General features: G+C 43.9%; 1 protein-coding gene and 1 long non-coding RNA gene across 10 annotated transcripts in view; one reads left to right on the top strand and one right to left on the bottom strand.

Moving 5' to 3' along the window:
* Positions 1–26,250, top strand: part of LOC116088882 — a 48,790-nt gene extending 22,540 nt beyond the window's left edge. Inside the window, exon 6 of the long non-coding RNA XR_004118057.1 lies at positions 25,449–26,250. This is a non-coding gene — a long non-coding RNA (uncharacterized LOC116088882). The remainder of the gene's footprint in view (positions 1–25,448) is intronic.
* Positions 1–27,172, bottom strand: part of Dlgap1 (DLG associated protein 1) — a 791,008-nt gene that overhangs the window by 15,468 nt on the left and 748,368 nt on the right. For all 9 annotated transcript variants that reach the window (XM_031368694.1, XM_031368695.1, XM_031368696.1 and 6 more), the window contains one exon: positions 17,616–18,037. In XM_031368694.1, the coding sequence (XP_031224554.1) occupies positions 17,616–18,037 (422 nt within the window). The remainder of the gene's footprint in view (positions 1–17,615; positions 18,038–27,172) is intronic.

Genomic DNA, 27,172 nt, shown 5'->3' with positions numbered 1-27,172 from the left:
AGCAAGTGTGAGTGTGTGTGTGTGTGTGTGTGCGCATGTATTCTTTTTTTCCCATTATATATTTTTTTATCCCCCAGAGTCTTACAACTCAAGTGTGGGTTCTTCCCCTGTGGAAAGGATTAAGGGAGATCTAAAACAGAGAGAGACTCTTATAGACTATTACTGAAATCACTGAGGTATCCTTTGGTTGTAGAAAGGTAAGGACTAAGAGCCTTTTAAAATGCACACAAAGGGCTGGAGATGGGGGCCATGCATTTAATCCTAGCGTTTACAGAAGCAGGTAGATCTCTGTGAATCTGAGGCCAGCCTGGCCTGCATAGTAAGTTCCAGGATAGACAGGTGTACACATCGAGACCTCATTTCAATAAATAGACATGTATTTTATTTTTTATGTTCATTGGTGTTTTGTACGCACACCACCAAAACACTGGTGTTTTGTCTGCCTGGGGGAGTCAGAAGCCCTGGAATTGGAATTACAGAGAGGTGTGAGCTTCCATGTGGGTACTGGGAATTGAACATGGGTCCTCTGGAAGAACAGCCAGTGGTCTTAACCACAGAGCCATCTCTCCAGCCTCATAAATACATATGTGAAAAATGCACAAGAAAGAACACTGGATTTGACCCATCCCACTACCACACGTGAGATACTGCGGGCTAAAAGGACAGAGAATTGTAGAATTCCTTTGAATTTTAGAGTTGAAGACTGTTCCTGAGGTTCTGCGCAGTTGACCTCCTTTACATGCAGGCACAAACATTTAATCTTTCTAGATTGTTCCAACCAAACATGGTGCTCTTGTGTACACCCTGAATATCCCCTAGAGGCTTATGTCCTGAAGGCTGTCCTATAGCCTAAGGGGTTACTGGAAGGTGGCTGACACATGGGGAATTGGGACTTAGTGGAAGAACTCAGCTGCCAGGAGGTACCCAAGCAGGCGGCATTGGTACTCCAGTCCTTCCCAGTTGCCACGATGTGAGCAGCCTCCTCAACCATGAGGCACTGTGCCATGGAGGGCTCTAAGCAACACGGTTAAGCGACCATGGACCTTTTCCTCTCCTGACTTGTTTTCCTCTGTTTTTTTTTTTTTTTTTTTTTTTTTTTTTTCATAGCCCAATTGTCCTTATTCCTTAGAACACATGCAAGGAACGCATCTTTTAAAATAACTTTCTCTGCTCAGTTCCCCAGGCATGCCATTGAACGTGGCTTATATCACCTGTCCGTTTGATGCTTCAGCACCCAATAAGCCTTATTTTGCTCTGCAACTGTCCTTACGGAGGTGAACACAGTCTCTGAAGCTTTGTTTTGAGCACCTCTTGGGGAGGTTTGTGGATCTTTTCTCTCATTTCCATTCTGCTTGCTGGCATTTCTCTCAGAGAAGAAAGTAAACAGCAGTCCTGGTGTTGGAATGAAATTCCTTCTTAGGATGTGAGTGCCTAGGGGCTAGCTCAGCAGGTGGCTCACACCTGCCTGGGACTCCAGCTCCCGAATGATCAAGCTCTTCCGGCACCTGAATTCACACCCACACATTAATATATAACTTTAAAAATAATTAAAAATAGATCTAAGAAAAGATGTGGGCCATCTCATTCTGAACTCCTCACTCACAGGAATTCCCCAAGCCACTCTCCACAATAGATGATCGAAGATTTTCAATGGAGAGAAGCCTCCATTAGTTTGCTGCATGAGGCCATGAAAGTCCTCTCTAAAAACATGCTTACTAAAATGATTTTAATATCTAAGCACTGCCTAGCTCTTAGGGACTCACAGACACACAGTGCAGAAAACTGAATTTCAGTTGTGGCGACTCGGCTTAAATTGTGGAGTGCCACCTTCAGGATCCTTGTAGTGGGACCCTGCAAACTGTTGGAGGGTGCTCCCTCCAGCATCCCTGTGGGAGTCGGCCCCTGTCTTCACTCTCAACTTTTATGAAGCTGGGTTTGGGCCAGGCAGTGGTGGCACAAGCCTTTAATCCCAGCACTTGGGAGGCAGAGGCAGGTGGATTTCTAAATTCAAGGTCAGCCTGGTCTACAGAGTGAGTTCCAGGACAGCCAGAGCTACACAGGGAAACCCTGTCTCAAAAAACAAAACAAAACAAAACAAACAAAAAAAACAAAAAATGAAGCTGGGTCTGATTCTGCTTAGGAGGAAGCAACCTTCCTTTCTTGTTCCATTTTTAAGATTGATTTTTTTTTTTTTTAATGTGTAAGTGTGTGTGCCTGAATGCATATAGGTGCATCATATATGGGCAAGTCCCCATGGAGGCCAGTACAGGGTATCCGATCCCTTGTCACTACAGTTATGAGGGATTGTGAGCTTCTTAAAATGTTGGGTGTTAGGAATGGAACCAGGTCCTGGGCAAGAGCAGCCAGTGTTCTTAACCGAGTCATCTCTCCAGCCCTTGTTCTTTTTCTCTGCTTGTTTGCTTCCTTCCTTCTTCCCTTCCTCCCTCTCTCCCTTCCTTCTGTCCTTCCCTTCCTCCTCCCCTCCTTTCCTTCCTTCCTCTTCCCTTCCCCCCTCTCTCCCTTCCTTCCCTCCTTCCCTTCCTCCTTCCCTCTTTTCCTTCCTTCCTCTTCCCTTCCTCCCTCTCTTCCTTCCTTCCCTCCTTCCCTTCCTCTTTCCTTCTTTCTTCCCTTCCTTTCTCTTTTCCTCCCTCCTTTCCTTCCTCTCTCCCTCCCTCCTTTCCTTCCTCCCTTCCTCCTTCCTTCCTTCTTCCCTTCCTCCCTCTCTCCCTTCCTTCCCTCCTTCCCTTCCTCCTTCCTTCTTTCTTTCCTTCCCTTCCTTTCTCCCTCCCTCCCTCCTTCCTTCCTTTCCTTCTTCCTTCCTTACCTCCTTTCTTCCTTCTTTCTTTCCTTCCTTTCACCCTTCTCCTCCCCTTTCTTCTTCTTCTGGTTTTTAGAAACTCTTTATGTAGTCCTGGTGTCCTGGATCTCACTATGTAGACCAGGCTGGCCTTGAACCCAGAGAGATCCACCTGCGTCTGTCTACCTTCCAAGTGCTAGGGTTAAAGGCATGCACCACCATATACAGCTCCTTGTTTTATTTTTTGACATAGGGTCTCTCCTCCCATTCTGTTCTTTGATCTGTTCTAGGAATTCACCTTATTTATTTTATTATTGATTTGTTTAGAGCCAGGGCCTTACTGCATAGCCCAAGTTGGTCTCAACTTCCCAAAGACTCCCTCTCTCAGCCCCCAGAGTATCTGGGACTCCAATTGGGTTTCACTGCACTCAGTTTTGAATTCCCCTACACCATGTACTTCATGTAAGTAGAAGCACTTGGTATTTACTTTTCTGAGACTGGCTTACTACACTCCACAGAGTGTCTCTGAGGCACCCATGCTGCCTACAGGGTTGTTGTCTTTTTCTCCTCCTCTTCCTCCTCCTCCTTCTTTTCTTCCTCCTCCTCCTCCTCCTTCTTCTTCAAAGATTTGTTTTTAAATTTATACCGAGTACACTGTAGCTGTCTTCAGACACATCAGAAGAGTGCATCAGACCCCATTACACATAACTGTGAGTCACTATGTGGTTGCTAGGAATTGAACTCAGGACCTCTAGAAGAGCAGCTAGTGCTCTTAACCACAAACCATCTCTGCAGCCCAGTTGTCTTCTTTTAAGTTCAGTAACATTCCATTTCTAGAACCAGGTGAGGTAGCATGTCCTCCAGAGGCTATGGCAGGACTAAAGCTAAGCTACACAGCAAGACCTTGTCTCAAAACAGAAAAGGCCAAGCAAAACATAAAACCAACCTTCGCCTTCTAGCCAGGGCCAAAGGACTGCAGGCACTGTGGGAATCTGAGGATAAGAACAAAGTGGACCTAGAGGCAGTGGCAAGGTCATTTCAGCTGTGAAGAAAGTAGAGCGTCAGGCGCTAACTCCACAGACATGGCTAGAGTAAACTACAAGCTCCACATTCTCTTTAAAGAATATATGTCATGAGGCAGAGGCAGGCAGATTTCTGAGTTCGAGGCTAGCCTGGTCTACCGAGTGAGTTCCAGGAGAGCCAGGGCTATACAGAGAAACCCTGTCTCGAAAAACAAACAAACAAGAATATATGTCATAATGAGAAGCTGAGAAAGGCTTCTGTGGTTCTGTGGGAGGGACATCTATGCAAATTATGCTTTGAAATCCCCCTGGCTATATTGAATTAAAGACCAAGATGTTTAGAAAAGAGTGAATCTCCTCTTTTCCCACTCGCCATACTGTGTGGGATATGTTTTTTTATTTGAGGAAAATAATGATGGTACAAAAGACCCAGGGGTGAAAAGAATGAAAATTTTCTTTTAACTCTGCCATAATCTGAATCTATGATTGCTACAAGGAGTTTCTGTATGTTAGTGCCAGCAAGCCAAAACAAAGACAGGTTCCCCTGGAAATACACCTGTTTTTTTGCTGAGTCCAAATCAAACTTTCAGGGATGAAGGTGTAGTGCACAGTGTGGGTGAAACTCTAAACTTAGTCTCTAGCACCTAACACACAAACACTCAAACAAACACGGCAGATGCACATTCAAGCCATATGCACAGCAACCCTATGCACTTTCCAGGTTCCAAGAGAATCAAGTCTCTATCTCCATCTCAAAAGTCAGAACAGCGGTTTCTCTGGGGCTCAGTTTAATTCTTTTCCTTTTCTTTCTTTTCCTCTTTTTCTTTTCCTTTCTTCCTTCCTTAATCATTTTCATTTTTGATGCAGAGTCTTACTATATAGGCTTGGCTAGCCTGAAACTCACTCTTTGACCAGGCTGGCTTCAAACTCTCAGAGATCCACCCGTCTCTGCCTCCTGAGTCCCACGTGATAGGATTAAAGCCACCATGGGTAGCTTGCACCCACCAGTGCCCAATTCACAGTCCTCATGTTGCTACTTTAGGGCCTCAGACACTGAGAAGGACATCCACACAGAACTTGTTATAACTTTGAACTCCTGAATCTGTTGCCTGTATCTTCTAGTGCCAGGACCACGGGCACATGCTCTGTGCCTGGGCTATGCAGTGCTAGGATTGAGCACAGGGCTTTGTGCATAACAGGCAAGCACCCTAAACAACTGAGCTGCATCCCCAGCCCAAACAATTTTTTTTTTTTTTTTTCCGAGACAGGGTTTCTCTGTGTAGCCCTGGCTGTCCTGGAACTCACTCTGTAGACCAGGTTGGCCTTGAACTCAGAAATCTGCCTGCCACTGCCTCCCAAGTGCTGGGATTAAAGGTGTGTGCTACCACCACCCCGCGAGGGATTGAAATTTTAATTCGGAAGAATTTGTAAAGACTGTGGGTGGGGCTTTTAAAGTTGTTTAGATCTCTCTCTCTCCCTCCTTTCTCTCTGCTACTGCCCCCTCTCTCCCTCTCAGTTAAACCTCTTACACGTGGGGGAAAAAGTTGTTTAGATCTTGGGGATGAATAAGAAAGTAAGGGTTGAGGCTTAATAGTGATGTGTTTGTGTGTCCAGTTGACAAGGGGTCAGTTTTACTGGCTGGTTTTGTGTGTTAACTTGACACAAACTGGAGTTATCACAGAGAAAGGAGCCTCCCTTGAGGAAATGTCTCCATGAGATCAGGCTGTAAGGCATTTTCTCAATTAGTGATCATGGGGGTGGAGTGGGGGGGTGGCCTAGCCTATTGTGGGTGATGTCACCCCTGGGCTGGTAGTATTGGGTTCTATAAGAAACTAGGCTGAGCAAGCCAGGGGCAGCAAGCCAGTAAGCAGCACCCTCCATGGCCTCTGCATCAGCTCCTGCCTCCAAGTTCCTGCCCTATGTGTGATCCTGTCCTGACTTCTTTGGTGGTGATGAATAGCAATGTAGAAGTGTAAGCTGAAAAAAACCCCTTCCTCTCCATCTTGCTTCTTGGTCATGATGTTTGTGCAGGAATACAAACCCTGACTAAGACAGAAGTTAGATCTCTAATCTACTAACCCTTCTACCTTAGCAACAACACCCCTGTGCAATCTCAGCTGCCACCCTTCCCGACCTGGAAGCTGTTGGGAGTGGGTGGCTGCTGCTGGTCACTTTAAGTAGAGAGGTTTCATCAGCATGTGGCAGGCCTAGGAAAAGGCAAAAGTCAGAATCCCAACGCAAGCAACATGCCATTGGAATCACAGGCTATCTGTACTCAAGGTAGGGCTTCTTAAGCATCTGGCTCTTTTCTTTCCCTTCTGTAGACTTTAGGGGTGAAGCAGGAGAGAGTGGGGTGGCCGGCGTGTAGGGAGGGAGTCCATCTTCCTATTTTAAAGCCATGAGAATTTGTCACCAGTGCAGATCTGTACGATTTCAAATTGAGATTATCTGAGCATCGAAGAGTGCATCTTTGTGGCCGTTTCTCCAATACGTTGTTGCAGAGGCCACGTCTCACATACACACAGATCAGAGTTGCCATCAACGGTACGTCTCTGTGATGTAGTTGAATCTGTTCTCTTACTGTCTGGTGCTGTAGTATAGGGGTAAGTCTATTTTGTTTATTTACTGTTATTGTATTTGTGGTGGTGCTGGGGACTAAAACCATAGCCTTGAATATGCTAGGCAAGATGCATATTCTTGCATCTGTGCCTGTTTTTTTTTTTTAAATGATTTTATTTTGATGTGTATGGATGTTTGCCTGTGAGTATGTCTGTATACCATGTGCAGGCCCAGTGCCTCCAGAGGGCAGAAAAGAGTGCTGACCTGGAGTTATGGATGGCTGTCAGTTAACGTGGGTTCAGGGAAATGAAACTGTTTTCTCTGGAAAAGTCAGTGCCCAGCAGCCGAGCCATCTCTCCAGCCTCCGCTTTCCTTTTTAAGGAGTCAAAACTTTGTGGCTTCTAATGTATGAAGAGCCAAATTCTCACGGAAACTTCCTTTACACTAAAAGCAGAGTTCCCATGGGTGTGGATGACCTTGAACTCCTGACCCTTCACATTTTTACTGTAGGGTACGGGCAAGTACTACGAAGCCTGGTGTATTTGGTGCTAGAGCACCCATCCAGTGCTAGGTAAGCACCCACCAGCTGAGCCACATCCCCAGCCCAGTTTATGTTTTTAAAAGTGAGTTTAGGACGAATGTGATGTACATGCATATCATCCCAGTCACTCTGGACTGAGACAGGAGGATCCCTTGAGTCCAAGAATCAGGGAGCAGCCTGGTGAACATAGTAAGTCTCTGAAGGGTTGTAAAACTTTGTTTAGCTTTCATAATCTCCCCACATGAGTTTTATTTTTAAATGTGGTTAGACTTCAGATCAACATATATTAGCCACAACACTGTTCACATCACGTATCACCTACACAAATAAAGCTGCTATCTTTGAAAGCAGAATGAAGCCAGGTATGGTGGCTCACCCGGTAATTGGTAATTCTAGCACTGGGAAGTCAGAGGGGAGAGGATTGTCCTGAGTCCCAAGCCAGTTTGGCCTACAGAGACCTTGTCTAAGCAATAAAACAACCAAGGGCTGGTGTGATGGCTCAGACAGTTAGCTACTTATGCCGAGCCTGACCACCTGAAGCTGATCCCCAGAACTCATGTGGTGGAAGAAGATAATCAACTCCAGAAAGTTCTCTTCTGACAACCACACACTCCAGCTTAACTCAGGTTATCTTGCTTGAGAGGCAAGCATTGACCGATGGCCGCCTCCCCGGGCTTTGCTGTGTCTCTTGTGTCTTTTCTAATGTCCTTCGTAATGAATTGGTACATGTACGTCCCTGAGTTCCGTGAGTCGTTAAAGCAAGCTAATTGAACCTGAAGAAGGGGAACATAGGCTTTATGCCATGTCTCTTTATAGTTTACGCTTATGTGCATGCACTTGTGTTTGTGTAGAGGTCTGTGCATACCTGTGCAGGTTCCCTCCCAGATCAGAGGTGTTTAATTTCCTGGACGGAGAAGGTTGTGAGCTGTTCAAAGTGGGTGTTAGGAATTAAATTTTAGGTATGTTACAAGAGAGGTAGATGCTCTTATCTGCTGAGCCAACTCTCCAGACCCAGCCTTTTTTTTTTTTTTTTAAATAATTTAGGCTATGAGATTGTCATCTATAGTGTGTATGCATGATGTGTGTGTGCACGTGCATATGCATTTGTGTGTATATTTTGGGGGCAAATAAGAGTTGGGTCTTGTGAACTGACCTTCAACCTGGAGAATTTGATGCTACCTCCAGATAGTGTCAAACTGAACTGAATTAGAAGATGTTCAGTTAGCCAAGCATGGTGGCTAGTACCTTTAATCTCAGCAAATGGGAGGGAGGCAGAGGCAGGTGGATCTCTGTGAGTGCAAAGTCAGCTCTGTCTGCAGAGGAGTTCCAGCCAGGGCTACATAGAGAATTGTTTGTTTCTTAGAATAGCTACAAGATCCCCTGGTATCGTTGTACTTCTTTCTATAGAAAGTTCTTATTGGAGAAGGTGGTGAAAGACCTTACTCTCTGAGCCTGTCTAGTTCGACTCCGTGTGGCCCCTGGAACACTACAGGCTCCTACTGGCTACTTGAGGATCTGTTTTCAGTCTGTCCTGTCTTGCCTTTATTATATCATTTCTTTAGGACTTAGTACCCCACTCAGGCTCCACACTAATCACTAAAGGATAGCCTCTGATTCTTTGCAGTACCGGTGCTGGGCAAAGCAAAGTGAAGACAGCTCTTTCAAAAGCTGAACATAAAGCACATTACACACAATTTGCTCTCCATGGCTGCTACGTAGTGGTCATTAAGTAGTTTCAGGTTAGCCAGAAATTATGAAACGGACTACATGCTTTCTCTCAGTTTCTCTGTCTCTGGCCTCCACTACTGTGTGTGTGTGTGTGTGTGTGTGTGTGTGTGTTCACTCGATTCACACCATTAGCCAGGATGCACCTGTAGCTCTCCATTTAGCCTTGCACTCAGGCCAATGAATGGCCAGGCACACAGAGTGTAGTTGTGGTAGAGGCATCCTTGGACAGAACCCCAGTGATGGCACCAATAGCTATTCACAACAACAGCCATGCACCGCTTCCGTAACCAAACGTAAAAGCAGGAAAAGCTTACTTCGGGTTTCATCATCATCATTCCCGGTCCAAACTCACAAGCCTCATGTGGGGATGTTATCCACTACCCTGGATGCTCTTGCCAGGTGAAGTTAAAGTGGAGTCAGCCTGCCTCCTGCACACACTGTTTATCTGCCTCTTTCAGATAAAGCTTGAAAGTTCTACATAGAAGTTGTCCACAATTCAGGAGGCAAAGATAGATTACCAAGTACAACAAACCGGTACTTTATCCTCGAGTCAGAGAAACCTGAGCCCGAATTTCCCCCACAGCCGGAGACTGCATTCCTAGTGAGAAGGGCTCAGTTCCATCTGGTTGGTTCTTTCTCTGTTAGATAATCCCAGACATATCCATGTAACATGTGAGCCACTGTCAAACAGCACTGAGCCATCTCCCCAGGACAGCTGTTTCACACAAGAGCCTCATTGTCTGAGGAAAGCTGGTATCACTTTCCTTCAAGTGCTGGGGAGACAAGCATTCTGTCAGCTGCCTTGGCTTGAACGAAGCCTCACCCACTGCAGACTTTCATTATTCTCTTATCTGGCCCCAGTCTATGGACTGGGAGGGCTGAAGGCCTAAACCAAGAACCAAAGTCTTTGTTCTGCTTTGCCTTTATGGGGGCAGAGAATACTAGCTTCACATACCCACAGAATTAATGGTTTTACTCTTCCAACGCTAGCTGGCTTGTTTTCTGTTTTCCTGGGGCTCCAGGTACACTGGAGAGAGTTGTCCAGTCTGGGAATGCTAAGACCTGTATCACAGGGAGGAGCTGTCAGAATTCCGACAATTGATAAATGAGTAATACAATTTTAAAATGAGATGGATCATTCCTTCTCTAATATAGATGACCCTAACTATCCCCACTCCTAAATCTCAGTTTTGCTTCAAGTATTGACCCAGCAAATGGGTTCCTAACTACAGCTCTCTTTCCCTCCCTCTCCTCACCCTTCCTTTCTCCCTCTCCTCCTCTCTGTTTTGGACACAGAAAGACATTTAATGAAATATCTTACATTCTTATGAACATGGTGACAGCTTCAGGGGCTGCAGCCTTTCCTGCAGGTGTGTGTGTATTGTTAGGGTTAGGGTTAGAGTCTAAAGCCTTGTACATGCTAGGCAAGCTGCCATTACTTATACCCCAAACATACCTGTGGGGGTCCGAGGTCAACTTGTGGGAGTGGGTTTTCCTTCTCACCATGTGGTTTCTGGGACATGAACTTAGATTGTCAGGCTGCATGACAAGTACCTTAAGTGCTGAGCTGTAGAATGGATTTCACTAAGTCCATGCATCAAACATTTGAAATATTTAAAAACTGGGATAACTCTGAATCCTGTTCCTATCTACACCTAACTGCATTTAAAAATTGAACATAGTGGATTGGTGGTAGTGCATGCCTTGAATCCCAGCACTCAAGGGGCAAAGACAGGCAGATCTCTGAGTTCAAGGCCAGCCAAGTTTATAGAGTGAGTTCCAGGGCTGCCCGGGCGACAAAGAGACACTGTCACAAACAAACAAACAGAACCCAAACCCTAACCTAAACCCTAATTTTAACCCTAACTGTAACTCTGATCACAAACCTCAACCTTAACACTATGACTAATCTTAACTCTAACCCTAACTGCAACCTTAAACTGCACACTTTCATAACCCCAACTCTAATGAATAAAACTTTAAAAAGCAAACAAAGGTTTGGGATAATCCTGGGGCTCCAAAGGGAAATTAGGCAAGTATGTTCAGAATTTCCCTTTTTCCACTATATATCTGTCCATGAGCCTATGGATTCCAGGTCTCCTGGGAAATTTTTGTTAAACAACCATCTTTTCCTCTTCTTGAAATGTATAAGTTAACTAAAGCACTAGGGTTTGGACTCCTAAAGACACTTAACCCTGGTCCCTGAAGAGATAGATGTCTCCTTTGCATATGAAGCAAAGGACATATCACGTGATCTGGACAAGCTACATGTGGCTGTTTGACTTGATTTTTTTTTTTCTAATATATATGGATTAAAACAAACGAGTTGATTACTTAAAATTTAGCTCTTCCCTGCAAAGTAGGGTTAATGGTTTTCCTTACTGCTCTTCTTTGAAAGAAAAGAAGAAAGGAAAAAGAATAGGGGGAAAAAAAAGAAGAAAAAAAGGTTGAGTCAGAGAACTCAGGACATAGAAAAAGTCCTCTGTAACTTCAGTCTGAGTCAGTCATCAGAACAGAAGGGCAGTTGCCAAGGAGCCAGGGGCAAATACGTGCTTTCCTGAGGGACTTGCCAAGCAGCACACAGCGTCATTATCTTGTCAAATGTTATTCGTGTTGTGTCTGTTCTATCAGACACTTCTGTGTTTGTGACCTTAGCCAAGATACTGCCAGAGAGCTGTTAGGAGTGCAAAGGAAACGGCACCTGTCAAAATCTCCGGTCTCAGGGGGTGTGAGGGCACAGCAGATTCTCCTGGGGCTTCTTGCCACCGAGGGGTGGATTCTCACTAACTTGGATTTGATTCATCTGAAATTGGCAACATTCTGATTCTGGAATTACCAGCCAATCTCAGAAACTGGAGATCTCAGCAGATTAAAGCATGACTTGGGGCATAAGATAAAGGAGACATATCCCAAGTGCTTCTGTGGTGAAGTATTTAGAACCTGGACAGGGCTGGTGCAGACTATCTACCTGGTGTTCACACCCATGCCAAACCTATCCTCCAATCAGAGCAGGCCATAACGCACAAACAAGGGGATGATCCTTGAATCTTTTTTTTTTTTTTTTTTGCAACAATAATTTCTAGTTACTTGCTGTGATCTGAATGTTAATATCCTTTCAAAATTCTGTGTTGAAACTTTTCACTGAGGTATGTGCCTAAAAGGATTAGGAGCCAGGTGGGGTGCACAAATCTTTAGTGGGATCCCAGCTCTTATAAGGCAGAGACATGCAGATCTACAGAGTTCCAGGACATCATAGCTACACAGAGGAAACCCTGTCTAAAAAGGGGGAGGGGCTGGGCGGTGGTGGCACATGCCTTTAATCCCAGCACCTGGGAGGCAGAGGCAGGCGGATTTCTGGGTTCAAGGCCAGCCTGGTCTACAGAGTGAGTTCCAGGACAGCCAGGGCTATACAAAGAAATCCTGTCTCGGAAAAAAAAAGGGGGGGGGATCAGGTCATGGGGTTGGAACTCTCATGAATAGGATTGATGGCCTTCTAAATGAGGCCTGGGAGAATGTGCATAACTTCTAGCAACTGAGAATGCATCAGGAAGGTCCCATGCTGGAAGCAGAAGGCACACCCCAGTAGTGCCTCTCCCATCTTACACGCCCAGTCCGCAGTCCTTAGTTATAGCAGCCTGATTAGACTCAGGCATTATTTGCTAAGTGCTTTTTACCCAACTAGGAAGAAAGGTATTGCTAAGTTAAAAAGCTGGGGCCTAGCAAGATGGTTTAAATGGTTAAGAGCACTAGCTGCTCTTGCAGAAGACCTGGGTCTAATTCCCAGCACCCACATGGTGGCTCACAACTTCAATAATTTCAGTTCCAGGGGATTCCACCCCCTCTAACTGCTCTCTGAGGGCACCAGGCATGCATGTGCTACACAGATGTCCGTGCAGACAAAACACCAAAACACCCATACATATAAATTAAATAAAGGACTTTTTAAAGTTTTATAAGATTAAATATTTCAAAGATTTAAATGTACACTTAATGGCACCATGCTATGTGGCAGAGAGGCTGATATGTGAAGGAGAATAAGGCAAAAATCACTTCTTGCTGGGAATACTGGCCACACTTTCAATCCCAGCACTCAGGAGGTAGATCTCTGTGAGTTCAAGGGCAGCCTGGTCTGCAGAGTGAGCTCCAGGACAGCCAGGGTTATATAGAAAGTCTCTGTTTTTTGTTTATTTGTTTTAAAACAAACAAACAAAAAACCAAAACCCAAATAAAAATAACTTGTAACTTCATAAAACTTTCCTCTCATCTGAAAACGGGAGCACAGACTACAGTAAGGTGATGTTAGGAACACATGAGGCCTCTGAGCATACTAAGGCACCTGGGAATCCTGGGTGGCCACCCCCAGTGCATCCTAACAATGAACTGAGCTTGGAACACTAACAGCTTGAGGTGTTCCTCAGAGTCATCAGGCTATGAAATGACCTGTAGTTTTATTCTTTCCTTCTGTCCTTCCTTCTTTCCTTCCCTTTGTTTTTCTTTCTTTCTTGGTTATTTTTTAGAGTGTATTTTTTTTTAATTTATTTATTATATGTTAAGTACACTGTAGCTGTCTTCAGACAGACCAGAAGAGGGCATCAGATCTCATTACGGGTGGTTGTGAGCCACCATGTGGTTGCTGGGATTTGAACTCATGACCTTCCAAAGAGCAGTCGGTGCTCTTCCCCACTGAGCCATCTCATCAGCCCTAGAGTGTATTTTAATGAAAATATTTCTTCCTTCCCTTTCTCTTTCCAAACTCTCCCATACAGCCCCCTCCTAGCTGTCCTTCAAATTCATGGATTATTTTTTTCATTAATTGTTATTGCACACACACACACACACACACATATGTATATATATGTGTGTATGTATATGCATGTATATATGTATATGCATGTATATGTGTATATGTATATATATATATATATATATATATATACATGTTATACATATATATATATATGTTTCTTTGTGTCGGGTTGAGACCTTGTGGGTTTTATTTCTTTTCCTTTCTTCCTCCCTCCTTCTGTCCCTTTCCTTCTTTCTTTCCTTCCTTTTCTTTTCTTTCTTTATTTTTTGTTTGTTTGTTTGGTTTTTTTTTTTGGGAGGGTCTCACCATGCCTTAGCTGACCTGGAATTTGCTATGGAGTCTTGGCTGGCCTGGAATTCTCTTTGAAGACCAGGCTGGCTTTGAACTCATAGAAATCATGCCATACTTACATGTGGCTTCCTAGTGCTGACCAAAGGTGTGCACTACCAGGACCCAGCATGGATCCAATATGTTTTTAAAGATTCATTTTTTATTTTTAATTATGCATATACAAGCCTGAGTCTGTGTGGGTAGGCCCATGTGAGTGCAGGTGGCTGTAGAGATCAGGGTTGTCAGATGCCCCTGGGACTGGAGTGACAAGCAACTGTGAGCAGCTTGGTATGGGTGCTGGGAACCCAATTCAGGTCCTCTAATTTTTAAGAAATTATTGTGGGAACTGGAGAAATGGTTTAATGGTCAAGAGCACTGGCTGCTCTTCCAGAGGACCTGGGTTGATTTGATTCCCAGACTCACATGGCCATTTACAACTGTCTGTGACTTGTGCTCGCTTCGGCAGCACATATACAACTGTCTGTGACTCCAATTCCAGAAGATCTGGGTCCTCTTCTGGTCTCTTCTGAGGTGGTGCACACCTTTGATCATGCACACATTCAGGAAAAACACTCATGCACATAAAATAAAAATAAGTTCTTAAAAAAATATGTGTGCTGGATATGGGATTATGTACCCATCACTCAGCTGCTCAGAAAGCTGAGAAGCAAAGGGTCACTTGAGTCCAGTAATTAGGGGCTAACCTGGATGGTATGGAGCAAGACCCTGTTCTCTTCCCAAAGAAAAATAAGATCAATCGTCAATTTTATTAGGAATGGCAACGCCTGACTATGCTTAATTAATGTTTTCATCTCCATGAGCTACATGAACATGATACATCCAGTTAAGTTACTATTCTCTATGTACAAAGTATCCTTTGTGGCTAGATTCTCTCTAGAGAACAACAACAGAAATGACGCTAAGAAAATAAGACTGGTAGGTGTTGGGTGCTCCAGTACAGAAGAAAAATCGCTATTTTTATGCATGTTTGGGATTTGTTCACTATCAAAGTCAAGTGGTTATTTAAGAAATGCACATAACAACCACAGCAATAACATCTTTCTTCTAGATGGTTCCCACACAAAAGGAAGCAGGCTTTATTTATCCCTAAATGTCTTTGACTCAAAACTGTCACCAGGGATGGGATCTAGCCCAGTTGGTAGGGTGCTGGCTTAGCATGGTCAGCACCTGGTTCATCTTTGGAACTACATAAATGAGCTCATTTCAATAGTTGGTAGGAGGATCCAGAGCTCAAGGCCTTCTCTGCTGCAGCCAGTTAGAGGCTAGCCTGTAATATTAAAGACCCTATCTTAAAATAACAACAGCTTCAGGAAAAAACAAAACACAAAACCAAGTTATTCATTCAGAGGACAAGAAGTATAACAGGTCAAAATACACACTAACCATAAACCTTATCCCAATTTCAGAATTCTGGTAAATGTGTAAATTGTGGCTCTGACTTAAGGTGATCTAGTGATTTTCTTTTTTCCTTAGCAACTTTTTTTGTTTTTGTACACTGAAGCAGAGTTTCTTATAGATCAGGCTGGCCTTGAACTCACTATATGTAGTTGAGGGTTGATTCTCCAGACTCCACGTTTCTAGTGCTGGGATTACAGGCCTGAGCTGCCACATTTGGATTGCCGATTACTATTAGTGTGTACTTGAATTTAGTTTGGCCTGAGGCTGCCTCCTACATAGCTTTAAGTTTACCCTAAAGGATACTTTGTACATAGGGAATAGAGACTTAACTGGATGTAGCAATAGACTGGTAAATAGCAGATTAGTTTCAACCAATCAGAAGCAGCCAGCTGGGGACTGGCGTGATGGCTCAGCAGCTAAATGCACTTAGTGCTTTTGCAGAGAACCTGGGTTTGGTCCCAGCACCTGTATGGAGGTTATTAACCATCCTTAACTCTAGTTCCAGGGGATCTGATGCCATTTCCTGACTTCTGTGGGTACCAGATATACATGTGGTACACATGGCATACATGCAAGCAAAACACTTGTATACATAAAAATAAAGAAAAAACTAGTCTTATGAAGAAAAGTGGCTGGAGCCAGGCAGTGGTGGCGCACGCCTTTAATCCCAGCACTTGGGAGGCAGAGGCAGGTGGATTTCTGAGTTCGAGGCCAGCCTGGTCTACAGAGCGAGTTCCAGGACAGCCAAGGCTACACAGAGAAACCCTGTCTTGAAAAAAACAAAAAAAGAAAAAGAAAAAAAAGAAAAAAGAAAAAAGAAAAACTAAAAAAAAAAAAAAAGAAAAGTCATTAACTAGCCATGCATGGTGACACAACCTTTAATCCCAGTACCCAGGAGTCAGAGGCAGGTGGATCACTGTAAACGTGAGGACAGCCTGGTCTATATGACAAATTCCAGGGCAGCCAGGGCCATAGAATGAGACTGTGTCTCAAAAAGGAAAAGAAGCATGGTCAGCTGGCCATGCCTGGTGATGCATGCCTACACTACCATAACTTGATAGGCTGACACTCACTTATAATCTCAGAACTTGGGTGGTAGAAATAGGAAGTTCAAAGCTATCTTTTGCTACTGAGCTCCAGAATAGCCTGAGTTATATAAGACCCTGTCTCAACAAAACCAAGCAGGCTGAAAAATGCAATGAGCAGGTATTCTAGTGGTCTATACACTATAATTGTCCAACACATGCAGATATTCACACACATGTGATGGCTGTGTTAATTCTCAACCTGACAAAATCTAGAATCAACTGGAAGATGAGCCTATATTTGAAAGATTATTTTAATTATATATCTTGAGGTAGGAAGACCTCTGTGCCCACTGTGGGTGGTACCATTCCCTAGGCAGGGGAGCCTGAGATGTATATGAGGAAAAAGCAAACTAAGCACTAATATGTATATATTCATTGTCCTTTTCATTTTTGGATGGGTGGGACATAATAAGGCCAGCTGTTTCATACACCTGCTGGGTGACTTTCCCCTGAAATGATGGTTTGTGAAATGAAATAAACCCTTTTTCTCTTAAATGATTTTTTCAGGATATTTTATCACAGTAACAGAAAAGAAAGTAAGACATCCATGGACCTTGTACTGGATAGTTTTATGTTAAACTGACACAAGTTAATGTCCTCTGAAAGGAGGGAACCTCAATTAAGAAAATGTCTATATAAGATGGAGCTGTAGGCAAGCCAGCCTACATTTTCTTAATTCATGATTGATGAGGAGGGCTCATCCCATTGTGGGTGGTGCCATTCCTGGGCTGGTAGTCCTAGGTTCTATAAGAAGGCAGGATGAACAGGCCATGAGGAGCAAGCCAGTAAGCAGCATCCCTCCACCGCCTCTGCATCAGTTCTTGCCTCCAGGTCCCTGCCCTGTTTGAGTTCCTGTCCTGACTTCCTTCGATGATGAACAGTGCTACCAAATTAAACCCCTTTCTCCCCAGCTTGCTTTCGGTCAGTGTTTCATCACAGCAATAGTAACTGTGACTAAGATAGACCTTAAAAACAGATTTATTTTTAATCTTTCAAGATCATTTTGGGTAACTGGGGATGTTGGAGACAATGACCACTAGCACACTGGTATTGTGTGTGTGTTTTGGGGAAGGAAGGAAGCTACAGCTCTTAGAGCTACAGGGTGTGACTTCTGCTCAGTGGCTTTCTTTCTTTTTTTTTTATTGTGCAGTCTAGAAGCTTTGGGCCTTTCAGCTGGGACTGCCCAGCTCTTCAACCAGTTCAGGTTTGGGAGGTGAAACAGGGTTACACAAGTTGGGCCAGCAGGGATGAAAATAGGAAAACGCACAAGCCCAAACCAGGGCCCACAGCACAGTCACAGACACAAGTTGGGGGCATTACTTACTGTCCTCTGGGAGGTTGTTCTCCCTCTCTTCTCTCTCCATTTGCTTGCACCACCCTTCCATGCGGTCTCGCTCTGCCTGGAGAAGCTTCAGAAACCAGTGGCCGTCCCGGTGGCACACGGACCTTTGAACGGCCTCCAGAGGGTCTTCTGTGATAGAGTCAATCCAGGGGTCCGGAGGAGGCAGGATAGAGGGGTCAAAATCCGTGTCAAAGTCATCGTCGACTGCACAGGCATGATAGTGGTTTCCTGAACCCTGGATACTGACGGTAGAGGTGCTGGCATCCCTCGAGAACTGTCTGGCCATGGGGCCGGGACATGAATTGTCCTCTATAGACTCCAGAGAATTTTCCAGATTATCATGGAAGTCCAGGTCAGCCTGTACTGCAGTTGTCACACTGTTGGACCGAGTGAACCTGCGGAAGCTTGGAACAGAAGGAAAGTGGGATTTAGTTTCAGGGTATTTATTGGAGCCTAACTACACCCTGTTTGTTGTGATGGGTGTTATGTGGTTCTGCCCCATCTTCTCAGTCTGGGTGTCTGGAGAAACAGTTGGGGGTGATCTTTGAATTGAATATGCTGTTTGCCATGGATATAAATCTTTGTTATATATGAAATCATAAAACATATGTAGGGTATGAGAAGAACAAAACATAGAGCTAACAGAAGTCACTGCAATGTCCAGGGTCTGACTTCTTCCACAGATCAGGGGCAGCTATCAGAAAAGCTATGGGAGAAGCAAATACTCCAATTAAATTTTGATGTATATTTTTACACATAGGGAGAAGAAAGTAAACTAGGCTTGACCAAGACCGTAGTAGTTCCTACATTCCCAGGGACACTTCTTAGGGAAAGAAGCTTCCTAAATACTTGTTAGGTTTCCTTACAATTAAACCCTTTTGCTTGGTAAGCTTTTACCTGTCAGTCCTGTAGGTCCACATAGTAATGTGGTTCAAAGTCTTTTGGATAAAGATCAACTTAGAGTTCTAGAGTTCTCCATGACTGCCTTCCATTTGCCTTTGGTCTGCTTTTCCACAATTATTCTGAAATACAGCTTATTAAGTTCAGACTGGGTATTTCTCTCACTCTTTATTCCTTTCTCTTGTTTAGTTTTTGGAGTCAGGGTTTCTTTATGTAGCCTTGGCTATCGTGGAACTAGCTCCATAGACCAGACTAGCCTCAAACTCAGAGATCTTCCTGCTTGAGTATTTTTATATGGATATTCATAGGAACAATTTCATTCATTACCAACACCAACACCTCCACCATCATTATCATCTGCGTTTTTTGAGACAGGGTTTTTCTGTGTAGCACTAGCTGTCCTGAAACCCTCTTTGTAGACCAAGCTGGCCACTAACTCACAGAGATCTGTTTGCTTCTGCCTCCAGAGTGTTGGGATTAAAGGCATATACCACCACACTGGCTGGGAACAATGGTTTTTGACCCAATAACTTTGTTAGTCTCTTGCTTAGTCCTATAACAAAGGTGAGGAGGTAGACTGTGATGGGTTCTAATACCAACTTCACTATTCCTCATCAACACCTCTTGTTCTCATGTGTGTGTGTGTGCATGTGTGATTATATGTACATACGTTTAGGAGCACACACCTGTGCATGCACCCAAATGTCTAGAGCACTGAGTGATTCTCAAGCTGTGAGTTTGACCCTTTGGGGGCCAAATGACCCTTTTACAGGGGTCTCATATCAGATATCTGGGATATCAGATATTTATATTATGATTAATAACAGTAGCAAAAGCCGGGCGGTGGTGGTGCACGCCTTTAATCCCAGCACTTGGGAGGCAGAGGCAAGCGAATTTCTGAGTTCAAGGCCAGCCTGGTCTACAGAGTGAGTTCCAGGACAGCCAGGGCTATACAGAGAAACCCTGTCTCAAAAAACCAAAATAAAATAAAAGTAGCAAAATTACAGCAATGAAACAGTAACAAAAATAATTTTATGGTTGGGGGGTCACCTTGTGTTTACGAGGAACTGTATTAAAGGCCTGCAGCACTAGGAAGGTTAAGACATGCTATTCTAGAGGAGGATATTGGGTACCCTCATCTATCACCTTATCCCTTTGAGACAAGGTCTTTCACTGAACCTGGAGTTTGGCTGGTGACTAAGAGGACCCAGTGAGCCTCTTGTTTCTGTCCCCCAAAGTGCTGGGGTTACAGGCAGGCATGTAGGTGAGGTGTTGGGGATTTGAACTCAAATCCTCAAGCTTATTCACCAAACATTTTTTTTAAAAAGAATTACTTATTGGGCTGGAAAAATGGCTAACAGGTTAAGAGCACTGCCTGTTCTTCCAGAAGTCCTGAGTTCAATTCTCAGCAACCACAAGGTGGTTCATAGCCATCTATATAATGTAATCTAATGCTTTCTTTTGGCATACAGGTATACACGCAGACACAGCAGTCATATACATAAAATAAATAAACAAATCTTTAAAAATGTATCTTAAAAAAGATTATTTTATATATTTGAGTGTTTTGTCTACATGTATGTATGTATTATGTATGTATGTGTACTATGTACATAACCTGGCATCCTCAGAGGCCAGGAGAGGGTGTTGGATCCCTTGAACTAGAGTTACAGGTGATTGTGAGCCACCATGTAGATGCTGGGAATCGAACTTGAGTCCTTTGTAATGACAGCTGGTGTTCTTAACCATTGAGCCACCTCTCTAGCACCTTAGAGTGTTTTACTGAAGCCACTCTAATAAGCACGACATGGTACATTTCCTTAAGTAGCTCATAACTGTGCCACTTTGAGAGTTGGTCTGCTAGTTGATTTCCAATGAATGTTTCATATTCAACAGTGCCCACTTTAAAGGGTTGTGCATTAAGCAAAGTCTGGGCAACGTTAACTATCTCAGACATTCACTTAATTCTTTCTCCTGGGTTATCCTGTGGAAGCCAATTAAAACTAATGCTTGCAGTCCATCAAAACCTAGAAGGGTCTGAAGAACATGGGGAAGTAGTCATATTGTTGAGATCTGCCAGTCATTGACGCAGAAAAATAACTTACTCAGAGCAAGGTCGGGCTGATCACATGTCCTATTATGTTCTGTACGTTGTAGGACCCATCAAATTAAAGTCAATATGAACTATTATGTCTAAAAGGCTTGAGTCAGAGCTGACCACCATGTGGCACTTCCTGCACCTGTGTATGAACTCACTGTGGTTTTTGTGATTTTTTTTTTTCCTTTATAAGCCGACAGAGAAAGATGATCATTCAATGTTGTGTCTCCGTCCCTGAATTCTGAGCTATGGTCCTAATTGATCAGTATTTGCGTGTGTGTTCAATAAACCATCCCTGTCTGACTGAGATTGTTGTTTGTGTAGTTTGTGAGTGACTCTTGGACCCAAATAATGTAAACAAGTTAAATCAAGTAATCAAAAGAAGAAAGGACCATTATGTCAAAAAAAGAAAAAAAAATTCACATTTTCTTTTCAAGAATGTAGGTCAAGGAAAAGGCTTGGCGGTGGTGACACGTACCTCTAATGCCAGGGCTTGGGAAACAGAAGCAGGCATATCTTTGAGTTTGATGCCAGCCTGGTCTACTAGTAAATTCCAGGACAGACAGAGCTATACAGAGAAACTATGTCTCAGAAAACAAACACATAATACTAATACTAATACTAATAGTAATACTAATGTAAAGATAATCATGCACATCATGATCCAGGCCATTCACATTAGCCTGTCTTACCATTGACTGCATCTAGCCCAGCGCTTGGGGCACAGAGGCAGGTGGATCTCTATGAGTTCAAGGCCAACCTGCTCTACACAGAGAGCTCCAGAACAGTCAGGACTACATGGTGAGATACTTTCTCATCTCTCTCTGTCTCTGTCTCTGTCTCTGTCTGTCTGTCTGTCTGTCTCTCTCTCTCTCTCTCTCTCTCTCTCTCTCTCTCTCTCTCTCTCACACACACACACACATAAAGAAAAGAAAAGAAACCAAAAGCTGTTGACATGATCAGCTCTGGTTACTTATGTAAATTGTTAATTCTCCAAAGAGCCAAAGTAAGTGTGTGTGTGTGTGTGTGTGTGTGTGTGTGTGGTGGTGGGGGGGGTAATTTGTGTGTAGTATGGTAAGCAAGTCTGAAAGTCATGTTCAGAAGTCTCTTTGGTTTAACAAGAAAGGCAGGACAATTCTGGTAAAATGTCCCACTCACTTCTTGGCTGCTTCTCTATCTATTTCTTCAACCTTGTCTCTAAATGCTAAATGTCACTTCCTGAAGTTACGCTTTCTCTTCAGCTGCCTGTGTGTGACTTGGAGAGTGTTCATTACCACGGCTGACATTTTGACTGTTCTACTAACACAAAAATCACAACTGCAGAAATATTTAGTCTTCTCTTCCCCAAGATTTCTGATTGCCAGGGGATCAAATTTCCAAATATACTAGTCTGCTTGTGTTCCAGCAGAGAACACTCGCCAGGGAAGAAATCTGCTCCATAGGGAAAACAGTGGCCTACTTTCCCTTCTGTTTCAGCCACACAAAACTGTCCTACCCAGCATTCTTGAGAGCTGTCTCCTGGCTGTGGATCTGGTAATGTATCCACCTTCTTAAGAGAAATTACTTGGCAGTAGATTAATAGAAGTTTGCAGTTTAGCCACCCATAAAGAAATAAAAGTTAAGCAAAATGAAAATGGTTGGGGAATTAAAGGCGGTACCTTTGAACTGCAGCACCTCCGCACAAGCTGTACCTCCTACCCCTTAAGTCGCATAAGCAAAGGCTTTCTTACACTCAGAGCTTTCAAAGGATGTTCTGCACCACAAAACTGCTCTGTCTCTTTCAAGTGCAGAGTCCTTTGTGGGCGGAGGGCGTGATCAAGTTGTGATTGTTTTAAATTGCTGATAGGGACACAGGAAAGGGTCACTAAGATTAAACTCTGTGAAGGGGTAACCCTAAAAGCTGAGCCTGATCTCACTGCTTGCAAAACCACACTTCCCAGTCTTGATGTGCTTCCTGCATACCCTGCAGGCACAGTGTGTAATGATTACACTTCTGAACAAGGCCAGCCAGTATGCAGGCCTAGGATGCAGAAAGCCAGTGATGAGAGACTGGATCAACCGGCGCAGAGGACAATGCCCTGTGTGTTCTGAAGACCGAGTGACAAGCCACTGACTCTCAGTCAGGGCTGAGGCCCTTGTGCCTGTGAAACAAGTGGGTGCTTCTGATGAAAGAACTTTCTACACTGTTGCTACAATGTTTCTATATGGAACAGGTTACAAATGATCTTACAGGTCTCGTGGGGAAAAACAAAAAGAAGCAACAGCTGAGCATTGCCATCTTCAGTGTGGTGTGTGGTGTGTGTGTCAAGGCTAAGGTTTGAATCCAGGGCTATGCATGTGCTAGGCAAGTGCTCATCTATAGAGCTACACTCCTGACATTTGTTTACTGTCTGAACCTGCCTGGCATTCAACTAGTGACGTTCAAGCCAACTGGACGTTTTTTTAGGGAGGCGAATTCAGTCATTCCATGGCAGAGCCCTAAGCCTGGTCACCCTCTTTATTCCTGTTTCCATAGCACTTGCCTTTTAGAACTAAGTCTGGCCACTAGGTTGAGAATGTGACTCTTAGGGCATTCTTTCTTCTTAGGGTCCTTCAGCCTTTCCCACCAAGCTCCTGTCAAGGTTCCTGTGAGATCTGAAAATGTATTCCCCTGTGCCACAGCCAACTTGGTGATTAGGGAGCCGGCACCGTTTCTGATAAAGACCCAACATAACTCGTTATACAAAATAAAATACAGAAGAAAGGTGCAGGAGATTGAGGTCAAGACTCCCCTAAAAATGTACTCTTTCTTAGTCAGAGCTTCAAAGTGAAAAGTGGATTCGGGAAATCAACCTAGGTACTCTACAAGAGCAAGTGATCTTAACTGCTGAGTTGGCACTTCAACCTCACTGACACATTTTAACACAGCTTTGGTTAAGTGAAAGTCATAGTTTCTTTTCTTTCTGTTAACTAAATGATTTTTAAAAACCAAAGTATACATGCAAATGGAAGTAATGGAAAGAGAGAAAATAGGAGAGAAGAAAGGAAGAGAGGCGGGGGGAGGAGAAGAAAAGGAAAAAGAGGGGGTGGATCAGGGGTGTTCCTGTAGAACTAAAGGGCCAGCTTGGATTTAGGCTGAATTTCAGGCTTTTGAAATTTGAACCCAGTGGAGGTCATGCCTTTAAAACTCAGGTGCTCCCTTGGTTAGGAACTATCTGATTAGGTTACATCATTGTTAAGCAAAGGAAAGAGATTGAGAAGGGTGGGTACTGGGTACTGGCTCTGTTGTTGTTCAAGGAGATGGTAAGGAGTGTGTTGAATCCAGAATTTCTAGGAGGGCAAAGCAGGGATGTAGCCTTAGATTTAAAGTGGCTGTTTCTCAGGCCTCTCTCGCTCTTTAATATCTCGTTTTGTTGAGATCACTAAGAGCTCAAATATTTACACCTGTGTAAATATGAAGGCACCTGTGATCAAGGGAGGGAATCTTTTTATAGTGGCTGTCATTGTGGTCAAAGAGAACAGTGCAGCTTCTCTAGAGCTTGTTCAGCCCAGTTTTGAGCCTGCTGGGAGCTCTTTCTTTTGTTCTGAAAACTAGAGTCTTGGGGCTCACCTGATGACCTAGGTTGAATCCCTGGGACCCATAGAGTGGAGAGAACCAACTGATTCCTGTAAGTTTTCCTCTGACAGCCATACATATACCAGCCCACTAAGTAAACATACGGGGTCATGTGTATCCCAGGTAGGCCTCAGCCTTGCTCTGCAGCCAGGATGACCCTGAACTCCAGATGTTCCTCTCTCCTCTTCCCAAATGCTAGGACTGCAGGTCTGCACTACCACAGCTAACTCTGAGCCAGTGAGCTCTGTCTGATATGTGAAGGAAGAAAAGTCTTTGACATTCAGAACAGGGCCAGGCAGTGGTTGGCCCACGCCTTTAATCCCAGCACTTGGGAGGCAGAAACAGGTGGATTTCTGAGTTCAAGGCCAGCCTGGTCTACAGAGTGAGTTCCAGGACAGCCAGGGCTATACAGAGAAACCTTGTCTCAAAAAACAGAAAAACAAAACAAAACAAAACAAGACATTCAGAACTGGGTTATCTCTGGGGACACTGATAGAAATGGAGGCAATTTTGATGGAAAACCAAAGATATAAGAATTCTGTTCCCTGAAGTTTTTATTTCTGGAGATGAGATGTGGATCTCATTACAGCTAGGTAGTGTTTCCTTCAGTCTGCATTTGCAGATCACTGTAATGGAGGAGCTAATGGTGTAGTCCAAGCTGGTCTTAAACTCATAATCCCCCTGTATGAGATTCCAACTACCATATCCATTTCTAAGAGCACATTTTAATGCCAAGATATCTTTTTTGTTTGTTTATAGTCAGCAAACTCTTAAGGTCTAAGTATCAAGCCCAATGGGAAAAGTGATGTGTTAGAATGGCGGGTTGCATCAGAACATACCACATACTAGGCCCAAAAAGTTCCACGTGTAAGAGGTTTAATTGAGAGGGAGAGATGGGGCAGTAGCAGAAAGAGAAGAGGTAGAGAAAGAGAGAGATGGAGGAATATTCCCTGTGTATATATATATGGGTTCTGACATAGTGGCCGCAGGTAAAGGTGGGAGGTGAGCCCAATGTATTCTGGGAATATGGTGGCTGTTGCCCTGGCAACAGGTCTGTGAGACCCGCCCATGTGACCTCACAGGCTTTGAAGGCCCTGATGCTAACAAAAGGTGCCGTAGGAGAAGGGTCAGGGGCTCTATAAGTGGGAAGTGAAATAGAGCAGAGAATTTTTTTGGCAAGTCAAATTATCTCTGTACCAATTCTCTTTCCACCAACATACAGGAAAAGATGCTGGCTTTCCCTTCAAGTGAGTGCTCACGTGTCCACTGTGAAACAAGGTTCATGTGCTGGATGCATAACCCCTGGCGGGAGGAGTACTTGGAAAGTGATAAAAACTCTAAGAAGTAAGTTGGGGGCTTGGACACTGGGACACACTGCAGAAGGTAATTGCTATTCCCTTATTCCTCTGATTCTTGTCTCCCTGAGTTGAAGAAGTGTATCATGTGTTTCCAGTACAGTGATGCTCTGCCCAAGCACATGGGACCAAGCAGCCATGAACTGATCCTCCTGAAACCATAAGACAAATCTTTGCTACTTGAACCCAATCTCTGAGATATTTCGATCAAAGCAGCACAAATAAACAAGCAAACTTAAGTCATACAAAAAAATTGGTTCCAGAAGTGAGGTGTGACTAAAATATGACCATGTAGTTCTTAAGCCTTTGAGACTAACTGGTATGAAGGAGGAATTTGAAAAAGTGGATTTGCAGCCTAGAGATTACCAGAAGAGTCAAACTGGCAATTCTGATAAAAATTCAGAAGACACAGAGTGTTGACAGAAGTGTGAAGTTAAGATTATGTTGTGTGGGGGCTGGCGAGATGGCTCAGCAGATAAGAGCGCTGACTGTTCTTCCAAAGGTCCTGAGTTTGGATCCCAGCAACTACATGGTGGCTCACAGCCATCTGTAATGAGATCAGATGGCCTTCTTCTGGTGTGTCTGAAGACAGCTAAGTGAATTGCAGGCTGGAGCAAGCAAGTGAGTGAGCAAGTGAGTGGGGCTGGCAGAGGTCCTGAGTTCAATTCCCAGCAGCCACACACGTGATGGCTCATGGTTATCTGTACAGCTACAGTGTACTCATACATATAAAATAAATAAAATAAATCTTTAAAAAAAAAGATTATGTTGTAATATTTCAGATGGGAATGAAGATTCCATTGGGAAACAGACTAGAAGAGATTCATGGTATACTCTGGCAAAGAACTTGCCTACATCTTGTCCTTATCCTAAATCTTAGGGGAGCTCTAGAGGCTCATTCTGTGATCCCAGTACTTAGGAGGTAGGATGACTTTCACAAGTTAAAGGTCTCTCATTAGTCACAAGTTTAGGACTAAAGAGTAAGATCCTGTCTCAAAAGTCTATGGTTCCTGAAGAGTCTAGGGTCATTAAAAAGAAGCCAGATATTTTTGCATTGGGACAGCAAGAACAATGTCTTTGGGGGACATTTTAGGAACTGACTAGACCTTATTCATGGCAGATTCAAGAGTAGAAAAAAAGTAGTTGTGATGGTTTGATTATGCTTAGCCCAGGGAGTAGCACTGTTAGAAGGTGTGCCCTGTTGGAGTAGGTGTGTTACTGTGGGTATGGGCTTAAAGGCCTTCATCTTAGCTGCCTGGAAGCCAGTATTCTGCTACCAGCCTTCAGATGAAGATATAGAACCTTGATGATCATGGTCTGAACCTCTGAACCAGTAAGCCAGCTCCAATTAAATGTTGCCCTTTTAAGAGTTGCCTTGGTTATGGTGTCTCTTCATAGCAGTAAAACCCTAAGACAGTAGTCATTTGTAAAGTTTTCCCCTGAGAAGAGGGTACCTCTATTATACTCTGTTTGCACAGGGCTTCCACAGACATGATTTATTAAGGAGTTATTTCACCATGTGCAGCTCCCCAGGAACTGCAAGCCCAATCTAGCCCTGGTCACACAAAGAGGCCATATGGCCTGTGAATGA

This window comes from Mastomys coucha, unplaced genomic scaffold (assembly GCF_008632895.1).
Source record: "Mastomys coucha isolate ucsf_1 unplaced genomic scaffold, UCSF_Mcou_1 pScaffold14, whole genome shotgun sequence".
In the NCBI taxonomy this organism is placed as follows: domain Eukaryota; kingdom Metazoa; phylum Chordata; class Mammalia; order Rodentia; family Muridae; genus Mastomys; species Mastomys coucha.
The sequence above is the reverse complement of the archived record's forward strand: the minus strand, read 5'-3'. Positions and strand labels throughout refer to the sequence as shown.